The sequence below is a fragment of the Ranitomeya imitator genome, chromosome 7, assembly GCF_032444005.1.
Source record: "Ranitomeya imitator isolate aRanImi1 chromosome 7, aRanImi1.pri, whole genome shotgun sequence".
NCBI classification, from domain to species: Eukaryota; Metazoa; Chordata; class Amphibia; order Anura; family Dendrobatidae; genus Ranitomeya; species Ranitomeya imitator.
In genome coordinates, this window is record NC_091288.1 from 219,867,010 (window position 1) to 219,894,421 (window position 27,412).

At 47.1% G+C, this 27,412-nt stretch overlaps 2 protein-coding genes across 9 annotated transcripts in view; both read right to left on the reverse strand.

Moving 5' to 3' along the window:
- Positions 1–2,701: 2,701 nt before the first annotated feature.
- On the reverse strand, positions 2,702–18,589 carry BCKDK (branched chain keto acid dehydrogenase kinase). Of its 8 annotated transcripts, none has more exons than XM_069735057.1 (14): positions 18,402–18,589; positions 14,201–14,255; positions 13,982–14,026; positions 13,702–13,913; positions 13,223–13,291; positions 13,025–13,135; positions 12,903–12,950; positions 12,705–12,824; positions 11,504–11,602; positions 5,527–5,600; positions 5,307–5,435; positions 4,689–4,778; positions 4,451–4,612; positions 2,702–4,043 (listed from the first exon to the last, which is right to left on the reverse strand). In XM_069735057.1, the coding sequence occupies exons 4-14, from the start codon at positions 13,891–13,893 to the stop codon at positions 3,899–3,901; spliced, it is 1,239 nt and encodes a 412-aa protein (XP_069591158.1). In that variant the 5' UTR covers positions 13,894–13,913; positions 13,982–14,026; positions 14,201–14,255; positions 18,402–18,589; the 3' UTR covers positions 2,702–3,898. The 8 variants fall into 8 exon arrangements, with proteins under 8 accessions (XP_069591158.1, XP_069591155.1, XP_069591157.1 ...); XM_069735054.1 differs by having other exon boundaries at positions 18,380–18,582; XM_069735056.1 differs by having other exon boundaries at positions 13,982–14,112; positions 18,380–18,483.
- Positions 18,590–25,477: 6,888 nt separating this feature from the next.
- LOC138646207 (zinc-binding protein A33-like) overlaps positions 25,478–27,412 on the reverse strand; it is a 30,203-nt gene continuing 28,268 nt past the window's right edge. Inside the window, exon 8 of the mRNA XM_069735670.1 lies at positions 25,478–26,067. Coding sequence (XP_069591771.1) covers positions 25,647–26,067 — 421 coding nt within the window. The 3' untranslated portion in view covers positions 25,478–25,646. The remainder of the gene's footprint in view (positions 26,068–27,412) is intronic.

A 27,412-nucleotide genomic window follows, 5' to 3' on the forward strand; every position in this document is an offset into this window, starting at 1 on the left:
AGTTTTGGCAAACTCCAGCCTGGCTTTTTTATGTCTCGGGGTAAGAAGTGGGGTCTTCCTGGGTCTCCTACCATACAGTCCCTTTTCATTCAGATGCCAACGGATAGTACGGGTCGACACTGTTGTACCCTCGGACTGCAGGGCAGCTTGAACTTGTTTGGATGTTAGTCGAGGTTCTTTATCCAACATCCGCACAATCTTGCGTTGAAATCTCTTGTCAATTTTTCTTTTCCGTCCACATCTAGGGAGGTTAGCCACAGTGCCATGGGCTTTACACTTCTTGATGACACTGCGCACGGTAGACACAGGAACATTCAGGTCTTTGGAGATGGACTTGTAGCCTTGAGGTTGCTCATGCTTCCTCACAATTTGGTTTCTCAAGTCCTCAGACAGTTCTTTGGTCTTCTTTTCTCCAAGCTCGATGTGGTACACACAAGGACAGAGGTTGAGTCAACTTTAATCCATGTCAACTGGCTGCAAGTGTGATTTAGTTATTGCCAACACCTGTTAGGTGCCACAGGTAAGTTACAGGTGCTGATAATTACACTAGAGAAGCATCACATGATTTTTCCAACAGTGCCAATACTTTTGTCCACCCCCTTTTTTATGTTTGGTGTGGAATTATATCCAATTTGGCTTTAGGACAATGTTTTTTCATTTAAGACAAATTAAATGAAGATAATAAATAATTTGTGTGTGCAATCATTTTCAGGAAGAAACTGAGTATTATCTGACAGAATTGCAGGGGTGTCAATACTTTTGGCCACAAGTGTACAAGAATATAACTACTATAATACTGCTCCCTATGTACAAGAATATAACTACACTGCTCAAAAAAATAAAGGGAACACAACCAACAGAATCTAACTCCAAGTAAATCAAACTTCTGTGAAATCAAACTGTGCACTTAGGAAGCAACACTGATTGACAATCAATTTCACATTCTGTTATGCAAATGGAATAGACAACAGATGGAAATTATTGGCAATTATCAAGCCCCCCTCAATAAAGGAGTGGTCCTGCATGTGGGGACCACTGACCACATCTCAGTACCAATGCTTTCTAGCTGATGTTTTGGTCACTTTTGAATGTTGGCTGTGATTTAACACTCGTGGTAGCATGAGACGGACTCTACAACCCACACAAGTGGCTCAGGTAGTGCAGCTCATCCAGGATGGCACATCAATGCGAGTTGTAGCAAGAAGGTTTGCTGTGTCTGTCAGCTTAGTGTCCAGAGGCTGGAGGCGCTACCAGGAGACAGGCCAGTACACCAGGAGATGTGGAGGGGGCTATAGAAGGGCAACAACCCAGCAGCAGGACAGCTACCTCAGCCTTTGTGCAAGGAGGAACAGGAGGAGCATTGCCAGAGCCCTGCAAAATGACCTCCAGCAGGCCACAAATGTGCATATGTCTGCACAAACGGTAAGGAACCTGACTCCATGAGGATGGTCTGAGTGCCCGACGTCCACAGATGGGGGGTTGTGCTCACAGCCTAACACCGTGCAGGACACTTGGCATCTGCCACAGAACACCAGGATTGGCAAATTCGCCACTGGCGCCCTGTGCTCTTCACAGATGAAAGCAGGTTCACACTGAGCACATGTGACAGACGTGACAGAGTCTGGAGACGCCGTGGAGAGCGATCTGCCTGCAACATCCTTCAGCATGACCGGTTTGGCAGTGGGTCAGTAAAGCTGTGGGGTGGCATTTCTTTGGAGGGACGCACAGCCCTCCATGTGCTCGCCAGAGGTAGCCTGACTGCCATTAGGTACTGAGATGAGATCCTCAGACCCCTTGTAAGACCATATGCTGGTGCGGTTGGCCCTGGGTTCCCCCTAATGCAGGACAATGCCAGACTTCGTGGCTGGAGTGTGTCAGCAGTTCCTGCAAGATGAAGGCATTGAAGCTATGTACTGGCCCGCAAGTTCCCCAGACCTGAATCCGACTGAGCACATCTGGGACATCAAGTCTCGCACCATCCACCAACATCACGTTGCACCACAGACCGTCCAGGAGTTAGCGGGTGCTTTAGTCCAGGTCTGGGAGGAGATCCCTCAGGAGTCCATCTGCCGCCTCATCAGGAGCATACCCAGGTGTTGTAGGGAGGTCATACAGGCACGTGGAGGCCACACACACCACTGAGCATCATTTCCTTGTCTTGAGGCAATTCCACTGAAGTTGGATCAGCCTGTAACTTCATTTTCCACTTTGATTTTGAGCATCATTCCAACTCCAGACCTCCGTGGGATATTGGTTGTGATTTACGTTGATCATTTTTAGGTTTTATTGTTCTCAACACATTCCACTAATGTAATGAATAAAGAGTTACAACTGGGTTATTTCATTCATTGATATCTTGGATGTGGTATATTAGTGCTCCCTTTATTTTTTTTGAGCAGTGTACTATAATACTGCCACCGTGTACAAGAATATAACTACTATAATACTGCTCCTATGTACAGGAATATAACTACTATAATACAGCTCCTATGTACAGGAATATAACTACTATAATACTGCTTCTATGTACAAGAATATAACTACTATAATACTGCTCCTATGTACAAGACTATAACTACTATAATACTGCTCCTATGTACAAGACTATAACTACTATAATACTGCTCCTATGTACAATATAATTGTGAGTATTATATGAAACATTGATCTGCATAAAAAAAAAAAAACAACCAACACCAGACACCTTGAGAAGCTCCCAGGATCATTTGGTTTGTGCCTGAGCATTTTTTATTTATTTTAGGAAACAAATATTTTCCATTAAAAAATAATCTCTGGCATTACTGCGGGGGTGGGTGCGGAGCAGGGGCAGCCTCTGAGGGGAGTACAGAAGTTATAGACGAACCTCCGATCACAGCACGTCGCACTCAGAGCTCATCCATCATCCCCATGACACAAGTGCATTTCTTCCAGGTGCTTCTAGTCCGGCCGTTTCCCATCAGTCTGTGATTGTCGCAGGAGACGCTGTTCAAATGTCACTGAAGAGTCGGTAAGGATGAAACTTTGGTGACAAGAACGTCTGAGCACCCCGGGATTCCGGCCGGTAACGTCTGGCACCAGCGGTTCTCATCTACCCCGAAGCCCAATATGCTCTCAACGGCCCAAGGAGACGTGAACACCACCGAGCGAAGACAAATCTCACAGGATATAAGAAAAACAAAAACAACCCCCCCCCACACACACACACACACACACACACATTACTAAACATACTTTGATTTTCTTACCCCCATAAATATTAAAGACAATAACTGCAGATTGCTGACAGGTTCCGGTTACTGCAGAACAGATACCTGGACAATTGGCATAAGTGCTATATGTTCTTCTATACGCTCGTGCACCACCTCATAGGACACGCAACGTCCACAGGCAACCGCGCGGCTCAAGGACCACCAGGTGGACGAGGGGAAGTGGTCACTTACTGGTTACTAGCAGCAATGACCACAGATAAAGCTCCAGGAGAATCCACCGCGGCAGAACAGAGAATCCCAATCACAGATCTCAGCAGGAGATCCAGCCCATGTCCCTTAATTATAAAATTGAATCTCAAGACCCTCAGAATCCTTAGTTTTACCAGATAACATCCCAAGGATCAGCCAGATGGATGCAATGCCAGCACTGAAGGTCCATTCAGGCGTCATCAGCAGCAGCCACCGACACCAACTCCATGTCCAGGACAACAAGCAGTGAACTTCAGAAGGTTTTTTTTTGGCTTGGGCGCTTCCAAACGTCCATGGAGGTCAGGGAAGTCCTGGCTGAGTCTTTGTAAAGAAGATTTAGGAAGGGCGAATACAAGGTAAAATCCCAGACAGAACAGAAGTAACCCAGTCTGCTGTGGCGAGGAGCTTGGGAAAGGCTTAGCCCGCTGAGTATCCCACCGTTATATACGGAAGCTCTCCTCCTTCCCGTCAATGTGTCTGATGCGGAGGTACACATCTGTGCCGATGCCCTGAAGAGACTGAATGCAGAGTGAGCCACCGAGGTACTCTGCGTAAGCGCGGGATGTGGGGAGACCAAAGCCAAACCTGAAACAGGAGAGGAGACCGTATTAAGTCCAAAGCAGCCTACCCCCTGGGCTAGATTAGTTACCCCTTCCTGAGTCAGTCACTCCCCCCTTACAAAGGATCAATAAGGTTATCACACACACAAGATTGTGGTTTGTAAGATCACGTAATATTGCCAGCTGCAAATTTCACCCTCTTATCTCATGTTACTTAAAAGTCACCCCCTCTCCCTCATGGTACTTGGGCTGGATCCTAGCAAAAGTGTTATATTCACAATCCAACTACTAAAACATTTGGGACAGCACCATTCTTCCACCACACCCGCTTTTTATTAGGACCGGAAGACAGAAGTGTCTTGTTCTAGGGCTGGATCCCATGAGCACCAGACCAGCCTTTCTCCAACGTTACAGATGGCGAGCTCCTCTTACCCATGCATAGGTACAGAATGGCCACTGTTCACCATTTCAAGCATGTTTCCAAAAATGGGGTTGATTCTGGGATCCTGGTTGCTGGCCTCTGCGGTGGTGAAGTGGTAATTCATAACCTTCTCCAAGTGCTCGTGAGAGATGCCACCGCCTCGGTCAGAGATCCTGCGGGAACAGACACGCGCAGACTAAGATTTACAGAGGCCTTCGAGTATTAACCTCCAGGACAGTAATAACTCACCGGATGATCAGGTCGATGTCGTTATTTGCGATGGTGATGGAGATGTCCGGGACGTTGTAGGGAGTCTCAATGTGACACTCCATGGTGGCCCTGACAGGATGGAGAAACGGTGACAGATCACATGATAAACCTATATTTCTCCGGGCAGAACAATTGTGTTTGGCATCACTGCATCCGTACTGACATGTATGCCTACACATTGGAAGGGATTTCCCTACACATTTACCAGTCTTACAATGGGACACGTGCTCTTATGACAGCATGGGTAATGATGCGCTGTACCCACATTGCTGCGCACTATGCCCTCCTGTAAGAGGTTACCTGTCAGGCACCAACTCAGGTGGATCTCAGTTTCCACTGGGATCAGTCCAGTCGCACTGCATGGCTTCCGGGGAGGCCTACAGAACGAGCGCTCTTCCTTTGAGAAAAACCTCATGTGTCGCCATTGCTATTGACAGCGGCACAAAGGATTAAGCCGCCGATTCAGTGATTACAGCAGGAGCCCAGAGGTGTAATCAGTCTCCATCTGGCAGCACTGTATGGCTCCTGTACCAACGGCCACATCAGTGCCAGTCCTAGTGCCGAGCATTACACAGCCTCCAGCTTCACACCACCTACCGCATAGCGTTCTTCAGCAGTTCCGGAAGGATATAATCCAGGGGCATCGGAATGAACGGGAAGCGGGCGGCCACGTGACCGTTAATGCGCACACGTGGGGCGTTCCCGTATTTGTGTTCACAGAGGCGTCTGGAAGGAGCAGACCAAGAGTTATAATAAGAAGCAAAAAAGTCTGGAAATAAAAAAACAAAAAGAACCATGGGCAAAACACCGATCTTACCGGGCAAAATCCACCCACTTCTCAATTATCTTCTTGGGTGATAAACGGGTGCAAATTATACCAACGAAATCAGGCTGAAGTATTAAAAATAACACACAATGAGCAATCAAAACAAGTCGCAGGTATAGATGACATCTAGGCTCTTTGACTCCACCAGCAGAATAGTGAGTGCAGCTCTGGGGTATAATACAGGATGTAACTCAGGATCAGTAATGTAATGTGTGTACACAGTGACTGCACCAGCAGAATAGTGAGTGCAGCTCTGGAGTATAATACAGGAGGTAACTCAGGATCAGTAATGTAATGTATGTACACAGTGACTGCACCAGCAGAATAGTGAGTGCAGCTCTGGAGTATAATACAGGAGGTAACTCAGGATCAGTAATGTAATGTATGTACACAGTGACTGCACCAGCAGAATAGTGAGTGCAGCTCTGGGGTATAATACAGGATGTAACTCAGGATCAGTAATGTAATGTATGTACACAGTGACTGCACCAGCAGAATAGTGAGTGCAGCTCTGGAGTATAATACAGGAGGTAACTCAGGATCAGTAATGTAATGTATGTACACAGTGACTGCACCAGCAGAATAGTGAGTGCAGCTCTGGGGTATAATACAGGATGTAACTCAGGATTAGTAATGTAATGTATGTACACAGTGACTGCACCAGCAGAATAGTGAGTGCAGCTCTGGAGTATAATACAGGAGGTAACTCAGGATCAGTAATGTACAACCCCTGGCAAAAATTATGCAATCACCGGCCTTGGATGTTCATTCAGTTGTTTAATTTTGTAGAAAAAAAAAAAGCAGATCACAGACATGGCACAAAACTAAAGTCATTTCACATGGCAACTTTCTGGCTTTAAGAAACACTAAAAGAATCAAAAACAAAAAGTGTGGTAGTCAGTAATGGTTACTTTTTTTTAATTCAAGAATAGGGTAAAAATTATGGAGCCACTCAATTCTGAGGGAGAAAGAAAAAAATGGAATCACCCTGTAAATTTTCATACCCCAAACTAACACCTGCACCAAATTAGATCTGCTCATTCGTCTGTATCTTAAAAGGAGTGATCGCACCTTGGAGAGCTGTAGCACTAAGTGGACTGACATGAATCGTGGCTCCAACAGGAGAGATGTCAATTGAAACAAAGGAGAGGATTATCAAACTCTTATAAGAGGGTAAATCACGCAATGTTGCAAAAGATGTTGGTTGTTCACAGTCAGCTGGGTCTAAAATCTGGACCAAATACAAACAACATGGGAAGGTTGTTAAAGGCAAACATACTGGTAGACCAAGGAAGACATCAAAGCGTCAAGACCGGAAACTCAAAGCAATATGTCTCCAAAGCAGGAAATGCACAACAAAACAAATGAGGAATGAATGGGTGTAAACTGGTGTCAACGTCTGTGACCGAACTGTAAGAAACCGCCTAAAGGAAAAGGGAATTACATACAGAAAAGCTAAACGAAAGCCATCATTAACACCTAAACAGAAAAAAACAAGGTTACAATGGGCTAAGGAAAAGCAATCGTGGACTGCGGATGACTGGATGAAAGTCATATTCAGTGATGAATGGCGAATCTGCATTGGACAAGGTGATGATGCTGGAACTTTGGTTTGGTGCCGTTCCAATGAGATTTATAAAGATGACTGACTGAAGAGAACATGCAAAATGTCCAGTCATTGATGATATGGGGCTGCATGTCAGGTAAAGGCACTGGGGAGATGACGTCATTACATCTTCAATAAATGCACAAGTTTATGTTGATATTTTGGACACTTTTCTTATCCCATCAATTGAAAGGATGTTTGGGGATGATGCAATCTCCAGTCCTGTGTGACCCTCATTAAGTCCAGGCCTCAGAGTCTGCAAGCTGTAATAAAAGCCAGAGATGGTGCAACAACATACTAGTGATGTGTTGGAGTATTTGTTTGTTTGTTTTTCATGATTCCATAATTTTCTCCTCAGAATTGAGTGATTCCATAATTTTCCCCTATGCTTGGTTAAAAAAAAAAAGTAACCATTACTGACCACCACATTTTTTGTTCTTGATTTCTTTTAGTGTTTCTAAAGCCAGAAAGTTGTCATTTGAAAGGACTTTAGTTTTGTGCCATGTCTGTGATCTGCTTTTTATCTACAAAATTAAACAACTGAATGAACATCCTCCGAGGCCGGTGATTCCATCATTTTTGCCAGGGGTTCTATAGTAAATAACAGAAAACTGACTTGCACATCAAGGACTAATCGGAACAGGTGCATAACCGCCCCCCCCCCCAAAAAAAAAAAGCCACTTATATGTACAATATACAAAAATGGTTGCACTCAATCGTGTTAAAACATGTCAATGTGAAACCTATGAATGTGAACAGCAAAAATGGCTTTTGAATATTAGGAAAAATACATGAGACGCTTAGCACAAAATTTGGCCAAATAATGTCTGCCCAACAACCATCGTCAAGGTGGCCTCATGAGAGTGATGGGTCCCTGACCCGTGTGAACGCCTCGCTAAGGCCGGGGTCAAACTTGCAAGTGTAATGCGGGAAACGAGTCTTTCGCATCAATACCCGGCACTGCCGCCGGCAGTCAGACCGGAGTGTGCGGCTGTGTGTATTTCTATGCAGCTGAACGCTCCGGTCCCAAATGCCGACGGAAGCGCCGGGTATTGATGTGCGAGTTTCTCACATGGCACTCGCAAGTGTGATCACGGCCTGAGGCTGATGTCTGAATGCATGGGTGAATGTGGACACCGCTCAGTAAAGTAAAAATCACATCATGATGAAGGGCGGAGTGCACAGCCAACCCATAAATGTAGGCTTTAATGAGACAGGTGTACACATTCATACACCAGCCTGAGAAAGGTGTTCACACGGGTCAGGGACCCATCAAACTCATGAGGCCACCTTGACGATAGTTGATGGACATGCATTATTTGGCCAAATTTTGTGCTAAGCGTCTCATGTATTTTTTCCAAATATTCAAAAAGCCATTTTTGCTTTTCACATTTTATAGATTTCACAGTAATGTATAGTGTTACCTCCTGTATTATACTCCAGAGCTGCACTCACTATTCTGCTGGTGCAGTCACTGTGTACATACATTACTGATCCTGAGTTACATCCTGTATTATACTCCAGAGCTGCACTCACTATTCTGCTGGTGCAGTCACTGTGTACATACATTACATTACTGATCCTGAGTTACATCCTGTATTATACCCCAGAGCTGCGCTCACTATTCTGCTGGTGCAGTCACTGTGTACATACATTACATTACTGATCCCGAGTTACATCCTGTATTACACCCCAGAGCTGCACTCACTATTCTACTGGTGCAGTCACTGTGTACATACATTACATTACTGATCCTGAGTTACATCCTGTATTATACCCCAGAGCTGCACTCACTATTCTGCTGGTGCAGTCACTGTGTACATACATTACATTACTGATCCTGAGTTACATCCTGTATTATACCCCAGAGCTGCACTCACTATTCTGCTGGTGCAGTCACTGTGTACATACATTACATTACTGATCCCGAGTTACATCCTGTATTACACCCCAGAGCTGCGCTCACTATTCTGCTGGTGCAGTCACTGTGTACATACATTACATTACTGATCCCGAGTTACATCCTGTATTACACCCCAGAGCTGCGCTCACTATTCTGCTGGTGCAGTCACTGTGTACATACATTACATTACTGATCCCGAGTTACATCCTGTATTATACTCCAGAGCTGCACTCACTATTCTGCTGGTGCAGTCACTGTGTACATACATTACATTACTGATCCTGAGTTACATCCTGTATTATACTCCAGAGCTGCACTCACTATTCTGCTGGTGCAGTCACTGTGCACATACATTACATTACTGATCCTGAGTTACACCCTGTATTATACCCCAGAGCTGCACTCACTATTCTGCTGGTGCAGTCACTGTGTACATACATTACATTACTGATCCCGAGTTACATCCTGTATTATACTCCAGAGCTGCACTCACTATTCTGCTGGTGCAGTCACTGTGTACATACATTACATTACTGATCCTGAGTTACATCCTGTATTACACCCCAGAGCTGCGCTCACTATTCTGCTGGTGCAGTCACTGTGTACATACATTACTGATCCTGAGTTACATCCTGTATTATACTCCAGAGCTGCACTCACTATTCTGCTGGTGCAGTCACTGTATACATACATTACATTACTGATCCCGAGTTACATCCTGTATTACACCCCAGAGCTGCGCTCACTATTCTGCTGGTGCAGTCACTGTGTACATACATTACATTACTGATCCCGAGTTACATCCTGTATTATACTCCAGAGCTGCACTCACTATTCTGCTGGTGCAGTCACTGTGTACATACATTACTGATCCTGAGTTACATCCTGTATTATACTCCAGAGCTGCACTCACTATTCTGCTGGTGCAGTCACTGTGTACATACATTACTGATCCTGAGTTACATCCTGTATTATACCCCAGAGCTGCACTCACTATTCTGCTGGTGCAGTCACTGTGTACATACATTACTGATCCTGAGTTACATCCTGTATTATACCCCAGAGCTGCACTCACTATTCTGCTGGTACAGTCACTGTGTACATACATTACATTACTGATCCTGAGTTACATCCTGTATTATACTCCAGAGCTGCACTCACTATTCTGCTGGTGCAGTCACTGTGTACATACATTACTGATCCTGAGTTACATCCTGTATTATACTCCAGAGCTGCACTCACTATTCTGCTGGTGCAGTCACTGTGTACATACATTACTGATCCTGAGTTACATCCTGTATTATACCCCAGAGCTGCACTCACTACTCTGCTGGTGCAGTCACTGTGTACATACATTACATTACTGATCCTGAGTTACATCCTGTATTATACTCCAGAGCTGCACTCACTATTCTGCTGGTGCAGTCACTGTGTACATACATTACTGATCCTGAGTTACATCCTGTATTATACTCCAGAGCTGCACTCACTATTCTGCTGGTGCAGTCACTGTGTACATACATTACTGATCCTGAGTTACATCCTGTATTATACTCCAGAGCTGCACTCACTACTCTGCTGGTGCAGTCACTGTGTACATACATTACATTACTGATCCTGAGTTACATCCTGTATTATACCCCAGAGCTGCACTCACTATTCTGCTGGTGCAGTCACTGTGTACATACATTACATTACTGATCCTGAGTTACATCCTGTATTATACCCCAGAGCTGCACTCACTACTCTGCTGGTGCAGTCACTGTGCACATACATTACTGATCCTGAGTTACATCCTGTATTATACTCCAGAGCTGCACTCACTATTCTGCTGGTGCAGTCACTGTGCACATACATTACATTACTGATCCTGAGTTACATCCTGTATTATACCCCAGAGCTGCACTCACTATTCTACTGGTGCAGTCACTGTGCACATACATTACATTACTGATCCTGAGTTACATCCTGTATTATACTCCAGAGCTGCACTCACTATTCTGCTGGTGCAGTCACTGTGTACATACATTACATTACTGATCCTGAGTTACATCCTGTATTATACCCCAGAGCTGCACTCACTACTCTGCTGGTGCAGTCACTGTGCACATACATTACATTACTGATCCTGAGTTACATCCTGTATTATACTCCAGAGCTGCACTCACTATTCTGCTGGTGCAGTCACTGTGCACATACATTACATTACTGATCCTGAGTTACATCCTGTATTATACCCCAGAACTGCACTCACTATTCTGCTGGTGCAGTCACTGTGTACATACATTACATTACTGATCCTGAGTTACATCCTGTATTATACCCCAGAGCTGCACTCACTATTCTGCTGCTTCAGAGCTAAAGTCTCACAACATTCCAGTTTCTCTCCTCCCATTGTCTCCAGGGTCAGCACAGCAGTAATGCGTCATCTTAATTACACGGTGTAGACGTGTACTTACTCGTTCCTCGTGCAGGGACAGGTGGTGGGTTGCCAGCATCCTTATACCCAGTCGCGATGTTAGCGTTTTATCCAGAAAGTTTCGGACAATATGTTCATCCTGGAGGAAAACCATGAGAAAATTGCGAACTGGTCACTGAGGTTCTGGTTGAGTACTCTTCCCTTCTCAATATTCTGGATGCCATCCTCTCCCGATTCTTAATCTATCGTATTTTTCGTACTACAAGGCCGGGTTCACATTGCGTCAATGGCAATACGCTGACGGCATCCGTTACACAGCGGCGCAAACGCAATGTAATCTATACTTCAGAGCACCCATTATCTGCCATTATGTAGCTCATCGCTAACACATGTCATAATCGGCATGTGTTAGCGATGTGCCGTCATTCTGTGACGGACCATCGGACGCGGTCTGCAGCGTTTCTGGGTCCGTCACTGCTAGCGTAGGTGGAGCATCTGTGCTATCGCATAACGCGATTTTTAAAAGGCACTATTGTTGGTGCAGTCCATTAAACACATGCGTTGAACGGACTGCACCAACGCAATATGAACCTGGCCTAAGATGCACCCAAAGTTTTCAGAAAGAAAAAAAAAAAATGGGGGAAAAAATTAATGCGTCAAATGTGGGTAGTTTTACAGTCCTGAGTTCAGCTTACCAGGGATGAAAAATCGGCAGTGCTGGTGGAGCGGAGTCACAGAGGGGGGGTTGGTGGTCAGGCAATGATATGACCCAGACTGGCGCACAGGTTCAGCGGTGCTTGGTGTTGCAGGGACTCTGGTGACATTTTTTGTGAAAGCCCAGAGCCCCGGCACTTCTATTGCCTCCGGGAAAATGGTCGCCAGAGATGGCGCATGCGCAGATTGAGATCTCGGCAACGAGATCTCAATCTGCGCATGCGTCGCCTCTGTTGGCCATTTTCCCGGAGGCAATAGACGTGTGGGGGCTCTGGGCTTTCACAAAAATGTCACCGGAGCCCCCCCGCACCAGGCTGAGATGGGAGCGAGATAATCACCCTGCAGCATTGGACCACCGGAAGAAAATCGCCAGACTCCTGCTGCCACCACCCTAACTGCAAGTACATTCCGACTATAAGACGCACCCCGGTTTCCCCTAAAAATTTTGGGAAAAAAGTGAGTCTTATAGTCTGAAAAATATGGAAGTTTTCTCTGCTTGCCAAGGCTGCACTTCATGCAATCCCTACCTGAATATGCCTCCGACTTTCCCTCATGCCCTCGGCCAGATGAGTGACTACGTCCTTGTGGTCGTCCAGCAGCTGTCGGAGGAGTTTACAGTACCGAATCTCCATCTCATGGTCAGCGATCTGCAACACAAGATAGAAAGACACTGGAAGTGCAGGACGCTGCCTGAGAAAGGTGGTCTAATGTGGCAGATAACTTACTGCAGGGAACTCGCTCAGCTTCAGGAAGGCACGGATGTAAAGCTCATGCTGAGAGACAGAAAGAGGGACATTAGACGTCGAGCTCAGAGGTGACGGAGGGCGATTACTGATGGGGTACCCACCACATGGAGAATGATGGGGTTACAGCCAATGATGAACGGGAGGTTGCGGAAACCCTTGATCCGGTGAGCGATGCGGACAGGCAGCTCCTTGTGGAGATATCTGGCACTTTTCTATGGAGGATGATGAAGAGGAAATGATTCTCTTTGCACAGGACTGCAGGTGTCACATTCAAAGTTAACCCCTAAAAGGGGTCTTACCAGGATGTGGCTGCCGTCCTGTGATCGTCCCGAGTACAGCATAGTCGTCGGGGTGAGACGCACAGAGGGCTGCAGACAGGAGGCAAAAAACAAGTCAGATCTGTAGGACAGCGCTTCTAGTGGCCACAGACAAATCCAGAAGTGAAGAACCCAGGATCAGCTCAATAGGGCTGTCCGCAAAACGGGACAAGTACACCATGTCCAATTATCACACAAGTCCTTTAAGGCAGATGTAGAAACAAGGACGTGTATTATTGTCCAGTTTACCAACCATTCTAACGGTGCAGAAATGGACAGAACCAGGGGACATGAAACCAACAGAAGGGTGAACCAAGGCCCTTCAGTACAAGAGGTGGCCCATGAGCTTCACAGTGCAAGGAGTAAAGGCTACCAGAACATTGCAGCCATTCTTACTACTTGGGTGGGGGTAGGTACTGACGTTCAGTTTCAGGACCCATCCCATGACCTGGTTTCCTCACCTTCTCTGACGCCATGTCGATGCTGGCCTGATTGTAGAAGGAGGTGACGGTCTTGGAGCGCTCTCTCGCCTGCTCCGTGTAGCTCTGATCCGTGGCCGACGTAGAGCCGGATCGCAGCAGCAAGGAGGACGGACGTAGAGGGGGGTTCAGCGCCCCCCTCGCCAACACCTCAGACACAGTCCTACGCAGCATCTTCACGGCTTTCAGGGTTCCTGCGGAAGACACTTCGTCAGAAAACAAATTGCAAATAATCTGAAGAAAAGTTAGAAACTGAACTCACTGGGATCCTGGAGACTCTGCGTCCAAGAAGCCGGCACGTGTCAGCCTGCAGAACAAGGAGAGGCAACGTCTACTCCAGTCACAACCCAATCTGCGCCTAGCGGCAGTGCGCTGAGCTCTGCAGGAGATCTTCTACGCAAGACCAATACTCTAGGTTTGTGACTGCAGTTCTGGATGCAACTAGGGGCTTATTGTGAATATAATGTACAAGAAGCCTTACCCGAATTATCTGGAAGCCGCTCAGGTCACCGGAAAGACACGGGACCACCAGCCATCTACAGGGAGGAAGGGAGATGAGTGGTGGTCAGCGATGAGAGAAGGGTCACACGATAGGACCCCTGATGTACAGCCTGCCCTTCTATGACCACTAATCCTGAAAAATGGGGTCAAGCCAATGAATAAATATAAGCGTACATACTCCGTAATGGAAGAGCGCAGCAATGGCAAAACTCATACAAATGGCGCAGGAAACGACTGGACTCCCACTACAATCATAGAATGAATATCCAGAGCATCGAGGCGCGATTATTCATGTCTGGCCCGTGGCTCACGTAGGACATCCGCCAACACGGGAAAGATGGAACTAATCCATCCCTGCAGACTCCATCCAGCCGTTCTCTACGGACCCTACAACTTCAGGGTAAAAGCCGCCATCGTCTGAAGTGATATCGCGGAGAAGGCGGACGTCTGCATCTAACAGCTGCTGGGTGACTGATGTTGTGGAGGAATCTGATCTCTCCCATCAGATCTATGGGAGCGATATATTAGTGTGGAGGAAAGGAGGAGCGGCCGACAGGACAGGGGGGAAGCAGTTTCCACACAGATTAGTAAATGTTCTACCCCGTAAAATGCTGGAATGTCTCTGCCACTCGTAACCGCAGTGGTGCTTATCTGCCCGGGGGTCACAGCTGCCACATGGAGAAAGCCGCCTCAAGGTTACACAGGCAACTATACCAATCAGATCAATTCCTGCCCTGGCAGAGGGGGCACAAAGTGATCAGCAGGGTCTCCATATACATAGACGGGTGTACAATCCCTCAAAATGCAGAAGGTCCCACATAAGCCCCCTAGAGTCACTCACTGCTGAGGAGTAGAAACCTGCACCAGAAGGAGCACAAAAACAGCAGCACACGAGGGGTTAATGAGCCGACAACCCCAACATGTTATTACAAGACTCCGACCAACCAAGAGGAGGAGGATGGGGGTAAGGTCTGGAAAATACAGTCCTCGGGTGACCTGTGAGGCAGGACGGGGCGGGTGCAGACGCCCAGGAGAACACAACCTGCCCAGCCGGCCCCAGCATTGCACCACACCAGGCCAAATCACAGCAAACATCACTGCCCCCGTCACACGCCTGGAGACAGGAAAGGGTTACACCCCAGGGAATGCTGGGTATGTGTACACCGTCAGCATGTCACCCCAGATCTGGCGGCTCATGGAAAGTGCACCCTGCACGTAGTGTTCAGCTCGGAGCTGCAAGTGTCCCCCCCAATAGACCGTCCCCCATAATAGACGCACACTGCCATGTGTAATTATATATACACACACACAGCCGGCCTCCTCTGTCCCCCCATATACACACACAGCCGTCCTCCTCTGTCCCCCCATATACACACAGCCGGCCTCCTCTCCCCCCATATACACACAGCCGTCCTCCTCTCCCCCATATACACACAGCCGTCCTCCTCTCCCCCACTATACACACAGCCGTCCTCCTCTCCCCCCATATACACACAGCCGTCCTCCTCTCCCCCCATATACACACACAGCCGTCCTCCTCTCCCCCCATATACACACAGCCGTCCTCCTCTCCCCCACTATACACACAGCCGTCCTCCTCTCCCCCCATATACACACACAGCCGTCCTCCTCTCCCCCCATATACACACAGCCGTCCTCCTGTCCCCCACTATACACACAGCCGTCCTCCTCTCCCCCATATACACACAGCCGTCCTCCTCTCCCCCATATACACACAGCCGGCCTCCTCTCCCCCATATACACACAGCCGTCCTCCTCTCCCCCCATATACACACAGCCGGCCTCCTCTCCCCCATATACACACAGCCGTCCTCCTCTCCCCCCATATACACACAGCCGTCCTCCTGTCCCCCACTATACACACAGCCGGCCTCCTCTCCCCTATATACACACAGCCGTCCTCCTCTCCCCCATATACACACAGCCGGCCTCCTCTCCCCCCATATACACACAGCCGGCCTCCTCTCCCCCATATACACACAGCCGTCCTCCTCTCCCCCCATATACACACAGCCGTCCTCCTGTCCCCCACTATACACACAGCCGTCCTCCTCTCCCCTATATACACACAGCCGTCCTCCTCTCCCCCATATACACACACAGCCGTCCTCCTCTCCCCCCATATACACACAGCCGTCCTCCACTCCCCCCATATACACACAGCCGTCCTCCTCTGTCCCCCCATATACACACAGCCGTCCTCCTCTGTCCCCCCATATACACACAGCCGTCCTCCTCTCCCCCATATACACACAGCCGGCCTCCTCTCCCCCCATATACACACAGCCGTCCTCCTCTCCCCCCATATACACACAGCCGTCCTCCTCTCCCCTATATACACACAGCCGTCCTCCTCTCCCCCATATACACACACAGCAGTCCTCCTCTCCCCCCCATATACACACAGCCGGCCTCCACTCCCCCCATATACACACAGCCGTCCTCCTCTGTCCCCCCATATACACACAGCCGTCCTCCTCTGTCCCCCCATATACACACAGCCGTCCTCCTCTCCCCCCATATACACACAGCAGTCCTCCTCTCCCCCCCATATACACACAGCAGTCCTCCTCTCCCCCCCATATACACACAGCCGGCCTCCACTCCCCCCATATACACACAGCCGTCCTCCTGTCCCCCCATATACACACAGCCGTCCTCCTGTCCCCCCATATACACACAGCCGTCCTCCTCTCCCCCCATATACACACAGCAGTCCTCCTCTCCCCCCCATATACACACAGCCGTCCTCCTCTGTCCCCCCATATACACACAGCCGTCCTCCTCTGTCCCCCCATATACACACAGCCGTCCTCCTCTGTCCCCCCATATACACACAGCCGTCCTCCTCTCCCCCCATATACACACAGCCGTCCTCCTCTCCCCCCATATACACACAGCCGGCCTCCTCTCCCCCCATATACACACAGCCGTCCTCCTCTCCCCCCATATACACACAGCCGTCCTCCTCTCCCCCCATATACACACAGCCGTCCTCCTCTCCCCCCATATACACACAGCCGTCCTCCTCTCCCCCCATATACACACAGCCGTCCTCCTCTCCCCCCATATACACACAGCCGTCCTCCTCTGTCCCCCCATATACACACAGCCGTCCTCCTCTCCCCCCATATACACACAGCCGTCCTCCTCTCCCCCCATATACACACAGCCGTACTCCTCTCCCCCCATATACACACAGCCGTACTCCTCTCCCCCCATATACACACACAGCCGTCCTCCTCTGTCCCCCCATATACACACAGCCGTCCTCCTCTCCCCCCATATACACACAGCCGTCCTCCCCTCCCCCCATATACACACACAGCCGTCCTCCTCTCCCCCCATATACACACAGCCGTCCTCCTCTCCCCCCATATACACACAGCCGTCCTCCCCTCCCCCCATATACACACACAGCCGTCCTCCTCTCCCCCCATATACACACACAGCCGTCCTCCTCTCCCCCCATATACACACAGCCGTCCTCCTCTCCCCCCATATACACACACAGCCGTCCTCCTCTGTCCCCCCATATACACACAGCCGTCCTCCTCTCCCCCCATATACACACAGCCGTCCTCCTCTGTCCCCCCATATACACACAGCCGTCCTCCTCTCCCCCCATATACACACAGCCGGCCTCCTCTCCCCCCATATACACACAGCCGTCCTCCTCTCCCCCCATATACACACAGCCGTCCTCCTCTGTCCCCCCATATACACACAGCCGTCCTCCTCTCCCCCCATATACACACAGCCGGCCTCCTCTCCCCCCATATACACACAGCCGTCCTCCTCTCCCCCCATATACACACAGCCGTCCTCCTCTCCCCCATATACACACAGCCGTCCTCCTCTCCCCCCATATACACACAGCCGGCCTCCTCTCCCCCCATATACACACAGCCGTCCTCCTCTCCCCCCATATACACACACAGCCGTCCTCCTCTGTCCCCCCATATACACACAGCCGGCCTCCTCTCCCCCCATATACACACAGCCGTCCTCCTCTCCCCCCATATACACACAGCCGGCCTCCTCTCCCCCCATATACACACAGCCGTCCTCCTCTCCCCCCATATACACACACAGCCCCCTCAGTACCGCGGTACGTGTCTGTCTGTGCCGCTCTCACCTCTCCAGTGTCCGCTCCTCACCTTCTCTGTTGTTCTCTCGCGGCCTCCGCGCGCACTACAACTCCCGACGTGCTCCGCGGCCACGACACCCGTGTGGAGAAAGGGGGGCCGGGGGCAGTATAGCAAGGAATCATGGGAAGCTCAATCAGGTGAGCTGTTCATATACGAACGCGGCGCCATTTTGTTGGAGTCCAGACTGTGCAGAGGTCGGAGAGTGTAGACTTGTAAGGTCTGAGCTGCAGCACCGTCTCCATGGAGATAACTGTAGTGGTCACAGCGTGACTTTCAGTGAAGTCAGAAAAGCGCCTCTGAGGCAATGATGAGGTAAAGACGGCTGAGGTGATAGGTAAAGACGGCTGAGGTGATGATGAGTTAGGGACGGCTGAGACGATCAGGTAAAGACGGCTGAGACTATGAGGTAAAGACGCCTGAGCCGTTGATGAGGTAAAGACGGCGGAGACGATGAGGTAAAGACGGCTGAGACGATGATGAGGTAAAGACGGCTGAGACGATGATGAGGTAAAGACGGCTGAGACGATGCTGAGGTAAAGGCGGCTGAGGCGATGATGAGGTAAAGACGGCTGAGACGATGATGAGGTAAAGACGGCTGAGACGATGATGAGGTAAAGACGGCTGAGACGATGATGAGGTAAAGGCGGCTGAGGCGATGATGAGGTAAAGACGGCTGAGACGATGCTGAGGTAAAGGCGGCTGAGGCGATGATGAGGTAAATACAGCTGAGACGATGATGAGATAAAGACGGCTGAGGCGACGATGAGGTAAAGACGGCTGAGGCGACGATGAGGTAAAGACGGCTGAGGCGACGATGAGGTAAAGAAGGCTGAGACGACGCTGAGGTAAAGGCGGCTGAGGCGATGATGAGGTAAATACGGCTGAGACGATGATGAGGTAAAGACGGCTGAGGCGAAGATGAGGTAAAGACGGCTGAGGCGACGATGAGGTAAAGAAGGCTGAGACGACGCTGAGGTAAAGGCGGCTGAGGCGACGATGAGGTAAATACGGCTGAGGCAACGATGAGGTAAAGACGGCTGAGACGACGCTGAGGTAAAGACGGCTGAGACGATGAGGTAAAGACGGCTGAGACGATGATGAGGTAAAGACGGCTGAGACGATGCTGAGGTAAAGGCGGCTGAGGCGATGATGAGGTAAAGACGCCTGAGACGATGATGAGGTAAAGACGGCTGAGACGATGCTGAGGTAAAGACGGCTGAGACGATGCTGAGGTAAAGGCGGCTGAGGCGATGATGAGGTAAATACGGCTGAGACGATGATGAGGTAAAGACGGCTGAGACGATGATGAGGTAAAGACGGCTGAGACGATGCTGAGGTAAAGGCGGCTGAGGCGATGATGAGGTAAATACGGCTGAGACGATGATGAGATAAAGACGGCTGAGGCGATGATGAGGTAAAGACGGCTGAGGCGACGATGAGGTAAAGACGGCTGAGGCGATGATGAGGTAAAGACGGCTGAGACGATGATGAGGTAAAGACGGCTGAGGCGATGAGGTAGGGACGGCTGAGGCGATGATGAGGTAGGGACGGGTGAGGTGATGAGGTAGTGACGGGTGAGGCGATGATGAGGTAGTGACAGGTGAGGCGATGATGAGGTAGTGACGGGTGAGGCGATGATGAGGTAGTGACGGGTGAGGCGATGAGGTAGGGAAGGATGAGGCGATGTGCCGGACCAGGTCCATCAAATTTTTTCTCTATTTTATTTTTACCCTAATCTGTTTTATTTTCCAATTGTAGATTTTTTGTTATAATTGTTTTCTCTACATGATTATGAGAGCAGCCATCTTGCCTCAGCTGTTACCGCTGTTTAGATATATGCAGGCACATAGGAGACAATGGACCTGAAGATGTTCATTAACTTCCATGAAGAAGCATTGTGGGCATGCTCGGTCACCTGTGCCGAGGTCATTGTACAGAATGAGGTAATGGAGATTAGCTTTTTTTGTATAGGCGTTAGTTTGGAATGCTGCTGTAAGTGCTGCTGTCAATCTTGGATCCATTTTGGTCACCCATTATCTCTTTCCGCAACTCCACTAGGTGATTGTCGGGAGTTGAGCTGCCATGATGTTGATACTTTGGAGACCATGCTTGTAGCTGTTGTATTGCAGAATATAGAACAAATGAGCAGACAAATTCAGAAAAGAGTATAAAAAAAACATACAAATTTTAATTACCCCTTTCCCTTATTCTTTAAAATTAAAAATAACCATATTTGGTACCACTTAGGCCATAAAATTATAATATATCAAAGTATAAAATTATATAACCTGTAATTTAAACGCCATAAAGAGAAAATAAAGTAAACACCAGAATTGCTGTTTTTTGGTTTCCGAATCTCCCCTAGCAAATACTATAAAGCAGTCAAAATGTTGAATGTGCCCCAAAATGGTAAGAATAAAACAATAAACTTGAAAAATAGTAAGCAAAAATGTTACAGGTCTACACATGTTTATTTCCTTTGTATTGGACAAACAAAAAAGGCAAATTGGGAATAATTTCATACATACCTCAAACAATGGGCCAGGCAAAATTGATGGCACCTTTCCAAAATTGTGGGTAAACAACTTTGTTTCAAGCATATGATGCTTGTTCAAACTCACCTCTGGCAAGTAACAGGTGTGGGCAATGTGGAAATCACACCTGAAACCAGAAATCTTTGCTTTGTGTGTCTGTGTGTGCCACACTAAGCATGGAGAACAGAAAGAGGAGAAAAGAACTGTCTGAGGACTTCAGAACCAAAATTGTTGAACAATATCAACAATTACCGTAGTTTGTTATCTGGGAGGTGGGGGATGGGAGAGCTATTGATTCCTATTTTTATAATAAACCATAAAAAAGAAATAGAGATGTTTATATATCTGGACAGTGTTTAAATTTACTTGATAACAATACTGTGATGGACTGTTATGTAACCATAAACATATTATTGAATGGATGACTTTTAATATTGTATATTTTCTTACCAATAAAAAAGATCTGATTTAAAAAAATGTCCATGCTGGTTTATTGGTGCTTCATAAACGAGCTCCAAGCAAAGGAGAAACAAATGGCCTCTGAGTGCAGGCAAAACAATATAAACAGTTCTTGACAAAGTCTCTTTAGAGCCAGTCATGGTCACACAGGCTGGATCGCATCCAGTATGCTGGTTCAGTCTGGAGATGACACAGGAGGCCATCTTCCTCTATACACACAGACCATGTATCCAGCAGAAGCCATTTTAACATCTGAACTACAGATGATTAACTAGAGGTGGGGTGTGTGTTGTCAGCCAGACCCACCCATTTCTAAGGCTGCACGTAAACCCTGGCCCAGATCCACCAAAAAGGCCTCTTAGTACTATGTGCACTAGCTAAATACTGCAGGTTTACAAAACCAATGACAACCACCTCTGTGATACATACCTCCAATCAACTATGTGTCCGGTAGCCACCTTACATACCTCCCCCCTCTGCCTACAGCCATGGGGTTTGGCACCTTCTACTACTAGACACGGGATTCTTGAGAGAGCATCGGCATTACCATGTAGCTTCCCGACTCTGTGTTCAACATGGAAGCTGAAATCCTGCAGGGCTGTAAACCAGCAGGTAACTCAAGCATTTTTCCCTCATCCACCTGAGTGGGGCATGGTCGGATAATGATATAAATTTTCACCCTACCAGATAGTACTGTAATGCGTTCACTGCCCATTTTATGGCCAAGCATTCCTTTATAATTCTTTTCACATGCTGACAACTTCTTACTCAAGTACAGAATGGAGTGCCCCTTCCCATGTATCTCCTGAGAAAAGACTGCTCCTAAACCGCCTTCTGAAACCTCTGGAGTTCAAATTCCTTCTTAAATTCAGGGAAAACCAGGATCGGCTGCTTACACGGAGCTACTTTAAGCTCTTGAAAGGCCATCTTCGCCTCCGCAGTCCATTTGACCATAGCCGATTTCATCCCCTTAAGGGGGTTCAGGCAGGGGTGTGGCCATCATGGCAAAGTTTGGGATGAATCTCCAGTAGAACCTCATTATTCCTAGAAAGGCTCCAATTTGCTTCCTTGAGAGCGGTGCCTGCCAGTTTTGAATTTCGTCAACTTTACTAAGCTGGGGTTTGATCTCGCCTCTACCTACTGCATATCCTAGGTATTTGGCCTCTTCTTTCCCCATGGCACATTTTTTTGGGGCGGTATGGAAAAGCCAGCCATCCTAAGAGCATCAAACACCACCTGGACCTTTTTCAGATGACTTCCCCAACCTGGGTTTAAGACTACAATATCCAGGTATGCAGCGCCATAATTCTTATGGGGTGCAAGAATCCGGTTCATTGCCCCATGGAAGGTGGCCGGGGCTCTCTGCAGTCCAAACGGCATCTGGACGTGTTGGAAGCATCTGTCGGGCGTAGAAAAGTAGTCTTCTCCTTGGCATATTGTGACATAGGGATTTGCCAATATCCCTTCCTTAAATCCAAGGTGGTTATATACCTTGCCTACCCAAGTCTCTTGATCGGCTCATCGACAATCGTCATTTGGTATGCATCGAATTTGAAGGCTTCATTCAGCTTCCTAAAATCGTTACAGAATTTCCACTCGCCATCGGGTTTTGGAAGCAGGACAATCGAGCTAGACCATCTGCTCTCAGATTCCTCAGTGACTGAGTTTCTCGCCATAAACGCTGCAAAAATAAAATTCTTTTCTTTTTTTGCTGAACTTGGAATTTTTCCCCTTTTATAAATACATGATATGTTAAAATGAATGGTGTCATTGAAAACTATAACTTGTCCCTCAAAATACTATCTCTCAAACAGGTGCTGGTAAGGAAAAATAAAGAAGTTATGGCTCTTGGAAGAAGAGACGTAAAAATGAGAATGCAAAAAGGAAAATTGGAACTACAATATGATTAAGAACATATACATAACGTTTAAAACATGTTGATGATTAGTATCCACTCAACGCTCTTCTATGGATTTTCTATGTTTAAAATAAATCGATAATTTTAACCTATTCGGATCAAGCTTGACAAACTCAGCTCCTTTTTCTTTTTGGCCTTGGTAAGAAGTCGTTAAAGTTAAGCTATTGAGGAATGGATTAAAAGGAACTCGCAATACATGGCAAAAGGACAATTTCATCACCTGGAAATCATAGATGTGAACTTTGGTCTTTTTGGGCCTATTAAACATGCATGTTACGAGTTGGCCCTGTGATTTATATCATGCAAAACACAGTATGTGTTATACATGATCATTTTTCTTTGCCAGTTTTTTTTTTTTTTTACATGGGTGAACCTGCAAGAAAGCTGTTTGTAAGCTTCAGGGAACATTTACGTTAGTTCAGAAGAGGTGTAGATTCCAGGAAGTGCATCGAGGGGAACTAACCGCATGAAGGTTTGCAGGTTTAAAAATTGTCACTAATCCACCACAAAGTGGCGCTCTGTACAAGTCACCGTACAAAGACAAGCAAAGTGAGTTATCCGGACAGCAGCAAGTGTGTTCCTGTAATGCTATATCACTGATGGCTCTTAGTTATTATTATTTATTATTATAGCGCCATTTATTCCATGGCGCTTTACATGTGAGGAGGGGTATACATAATAAAAACAAGTACAATAATCTTGAACAATACAAGTCACAACTGGTACAGGAGGAGAGAGGACCCTGCCCGCGAGGGCTCACAATCTACAAGGGATGGGTGAGGATACAGGAGGAGAGAGGACCCTGCCCGCGAGGGCTCACAATCTACAAGGGATGGGTGAAGATACAGGAGGAGAGAGGACCCTGCCCGCGAGGGCTCACAATCTACAAGGTTGACCTATTTGAGACAGATGCTGTATTAGGTTGCAAAGTTTATCCATTATGTAATAGTTAATATTGACCTATCGCTCGTACTATATACTGCAACAGAATTGTATTGCAGTATATAGTAAAAATCACGGCCTCTTATAATGGCCATCCAAAGACAGGAGCATCGGCACAAAGGTCTTTGTACGTCATGTAGGAAGAAATTAACACTTGAAAATGTTCTCCCCGTGTTTGCGTGGGTTTCTTCCGGGTTCTCCGGTTTCCTCCCACAATCCAAAGACATACTGATAGGGAATTTAGATTGTGAGCCCCATCGGGGACAGCAATGATAATGTCTGTAAAGCGATGTGGAATATGTTGGCGCTATATAAAGACAGAGATTATTATTATTAATAAAATGATGATTTAATTCCAAGCAATGCTAATCTGTGGTCAGTGGACTTAAATGTTTATCCAAATTTTTGTCGTTTTAGTGGAAAACGCAAATTTTCCATCAACTATAATCCAATGTGTATAAGGGCACTAAGGACGAAATTATCCAAATCTACCGATATATTCTAGATTGCCTGTCAGTCTATTGTGTATGAGGGCCTACCAACGCTCCCCCAACAAATGGTGTCCATTGTATCGAACTGGACAGGTGCACAACATCTGGTAATTGTAGATGCGTCGCAGCAGGTGTGCAGATCGTAACGTCATCGGGCCCACTAAGGCCACTTTCACACTTGCGTTTTCTGCTGTCTGTTGGTGTGCAGCAAAATGACGTATTGACGGACGTCACGAAAAAAGGTGAAAAACGTGTGCGACGCATCCAGTGTAATGACGGATGCGTCGTACACAAGTTCCGAGAGCGAGAGAGATTTGAAAATCATTTCGGGAATCCGTTGCTGGATTTCAGTGTGTGACGGTCAGCGACGGATCCTGCGTCCATAGGCTTCCATTATCGCCGACGACGTGCAGAAAAAACGTTACTATGATATTTTCCGACGTATCCAGTGCACGACGGATGAAACGGATGGCCATCCGTCACAATCCGTCGCTAATACCCTGCAAATTTTTTTTGCAGGATCCTGCATTCTCAAAAATCAACGGATTGCAACGGAAGCTGAAAAACGCAAGTGTGAAAGTAGCCTAACTACTGTTGGTTCTGTATAAGTCCTATAAAGAGATAGCTATCTGAATTTACACTGGTGGACTTTTTTTGTTTTGGACTGGTTTGAAGAAAATTGCTCATCTAAGTAATTTTTCCCCAAAGTCTACTAAAATATAACTTCTTGGAACACAGTGATTAAGCTTTATTGGCTTAACCCGAATGGATCATTTATTGGTGATTGCAGTGTCACATTGTGCATGATTTCTGTTTATGGGGGAGCAGAAAATGTTACAGGCGACTTTTCGGACATTGTAAGTTCTACTATACATCGCATATTCCATTTTCGGTTACGACAAGCATCTGATCACAGTCGAATGTGGACCATGTTCATCTGGGCATCTTCAGCTTTGCTGCTTCCAAGGTATGGATAAAGTCTCCCAGTGAAGGTCGCGGAGAAGCTGCAGAGATGAGTTTTCTTCTGCACATCATAGAAGGAGATCTGACCGCCATCGTAATCCAGGTAAACTCCAACTCTCCTCGGTGACTCATAAATGCCCAGAACTGTAATCGTCTCACTCAATAACTGAAGGCCAAGTTGGCTGTTGTAAGACACCCCCCAGAGATCAAGTAGAAAAATGTGATCTGTATCCTTCCTATTCAACGTCTCCTTCATTAAACCGATGTCCCAGTCCTTCTTCCCATCTATGTCGACTTCCCAGTAGTGGCGGCCATTATTGAATCCTTCGCTGGTCAAAGCTAAATCTACATTAGAGAACCTCTTTGGGCTAGAGGAAACCTAAAATGATGACTAGTTTAATCACCTGAAGGTTTGTTATTTCTTGTTAAATTTTCCATATATATGTCCACCCTCAATAGTCAAAGTAATGATTTCATTCCGATATGAGCAGCGTTCCTACACAGTGAACCCAGTCGCATGGAAAGCCATGCTATGGTTGGAGTACCATACTTGTGGAATATCAGTCCCACTGTTGCAAATATCAGATGTAAAATCAAATATCAGCTAATTTACATTTAGTTGCGGTTTTTGGATTATTTAATTATACAAGTGGAAGAGAAGTTACTCTTAGGATTTCTAAAGCGGTAATAAGTTAATTGATTACGTGGCAGATGTGTAATGTAGTAAGCGTTTCCACATATTCTCATAGCAGCCACAAGGCATCTTTGTGAGGAGCATGAATGACCCCAACAACCCCATGTATAGTAAAAGGTGGTTTTAACTTTGTTATACAGAGCAAGGTAATCCAGGACAAGGACGTTCCAAAGTGCTCAGGACATATGCAAAATAAGACCAGACCACAAGTTAGGAGATCATATGTACTGGGAAGGTATAAATAATAATAAGGGACTATAGGTGTGAACATATAACCATTAAAATGTACGTTTATTATAAAATGTATATAATTGCTAGCGTCCCATAAGCAAAGCGTCACAGAAGATAAGCGTCGTAACACCGCAGTTATTCCATGGCAGTTAGTCAGGGCAGGAGTCAGGTAACCCACACTCTGCACTCCCTTCTATCCATGTGCATTATTCCTATCCTCCTATGCTCCCTTGCAATCCACATCCACCGCCCAATCCCCCCTCCATCACGACTCATATACATCAGCTCCTCTCTCCTTCCCTCTCCCATGTACAGCTCCCATGCACTTCTCACCTTCCTGAAAAACCTCAGTCCATCTTACCCAAACAGACTGCATAAAAAAACTTCATACAATCCCAAAAACTACTTGCTTTTTATCTTCCTACTCCTGCTGATATCAGGAGACATCTCCCCAAACCCCGGTCCACCATCCACCAACCTCAACCCCTACCCTACCTCACATCGAAACCTTAATAATCTTACTAATATTAATTGCACTCCTTCATCCCCTCCTTCTTTTAATTGTGCCCTTTGGAATCCACGGTCTGTATGTAACAAGCTTCCTTTCCTACACAATTACTTTCTGAAAAACTCTCTGAATCTGCTGGCCCTCACGGAAACCTGGATTCAGGATTCTGACACTGTCTCTCCTGCTGCCATTACCCATGGTGGCTTACAATTCTCCCATTCCCCGAGACCAACAAACAGACCTGGTGGTGGAGTTGGCATACTCCTGTCCCCACAATGCA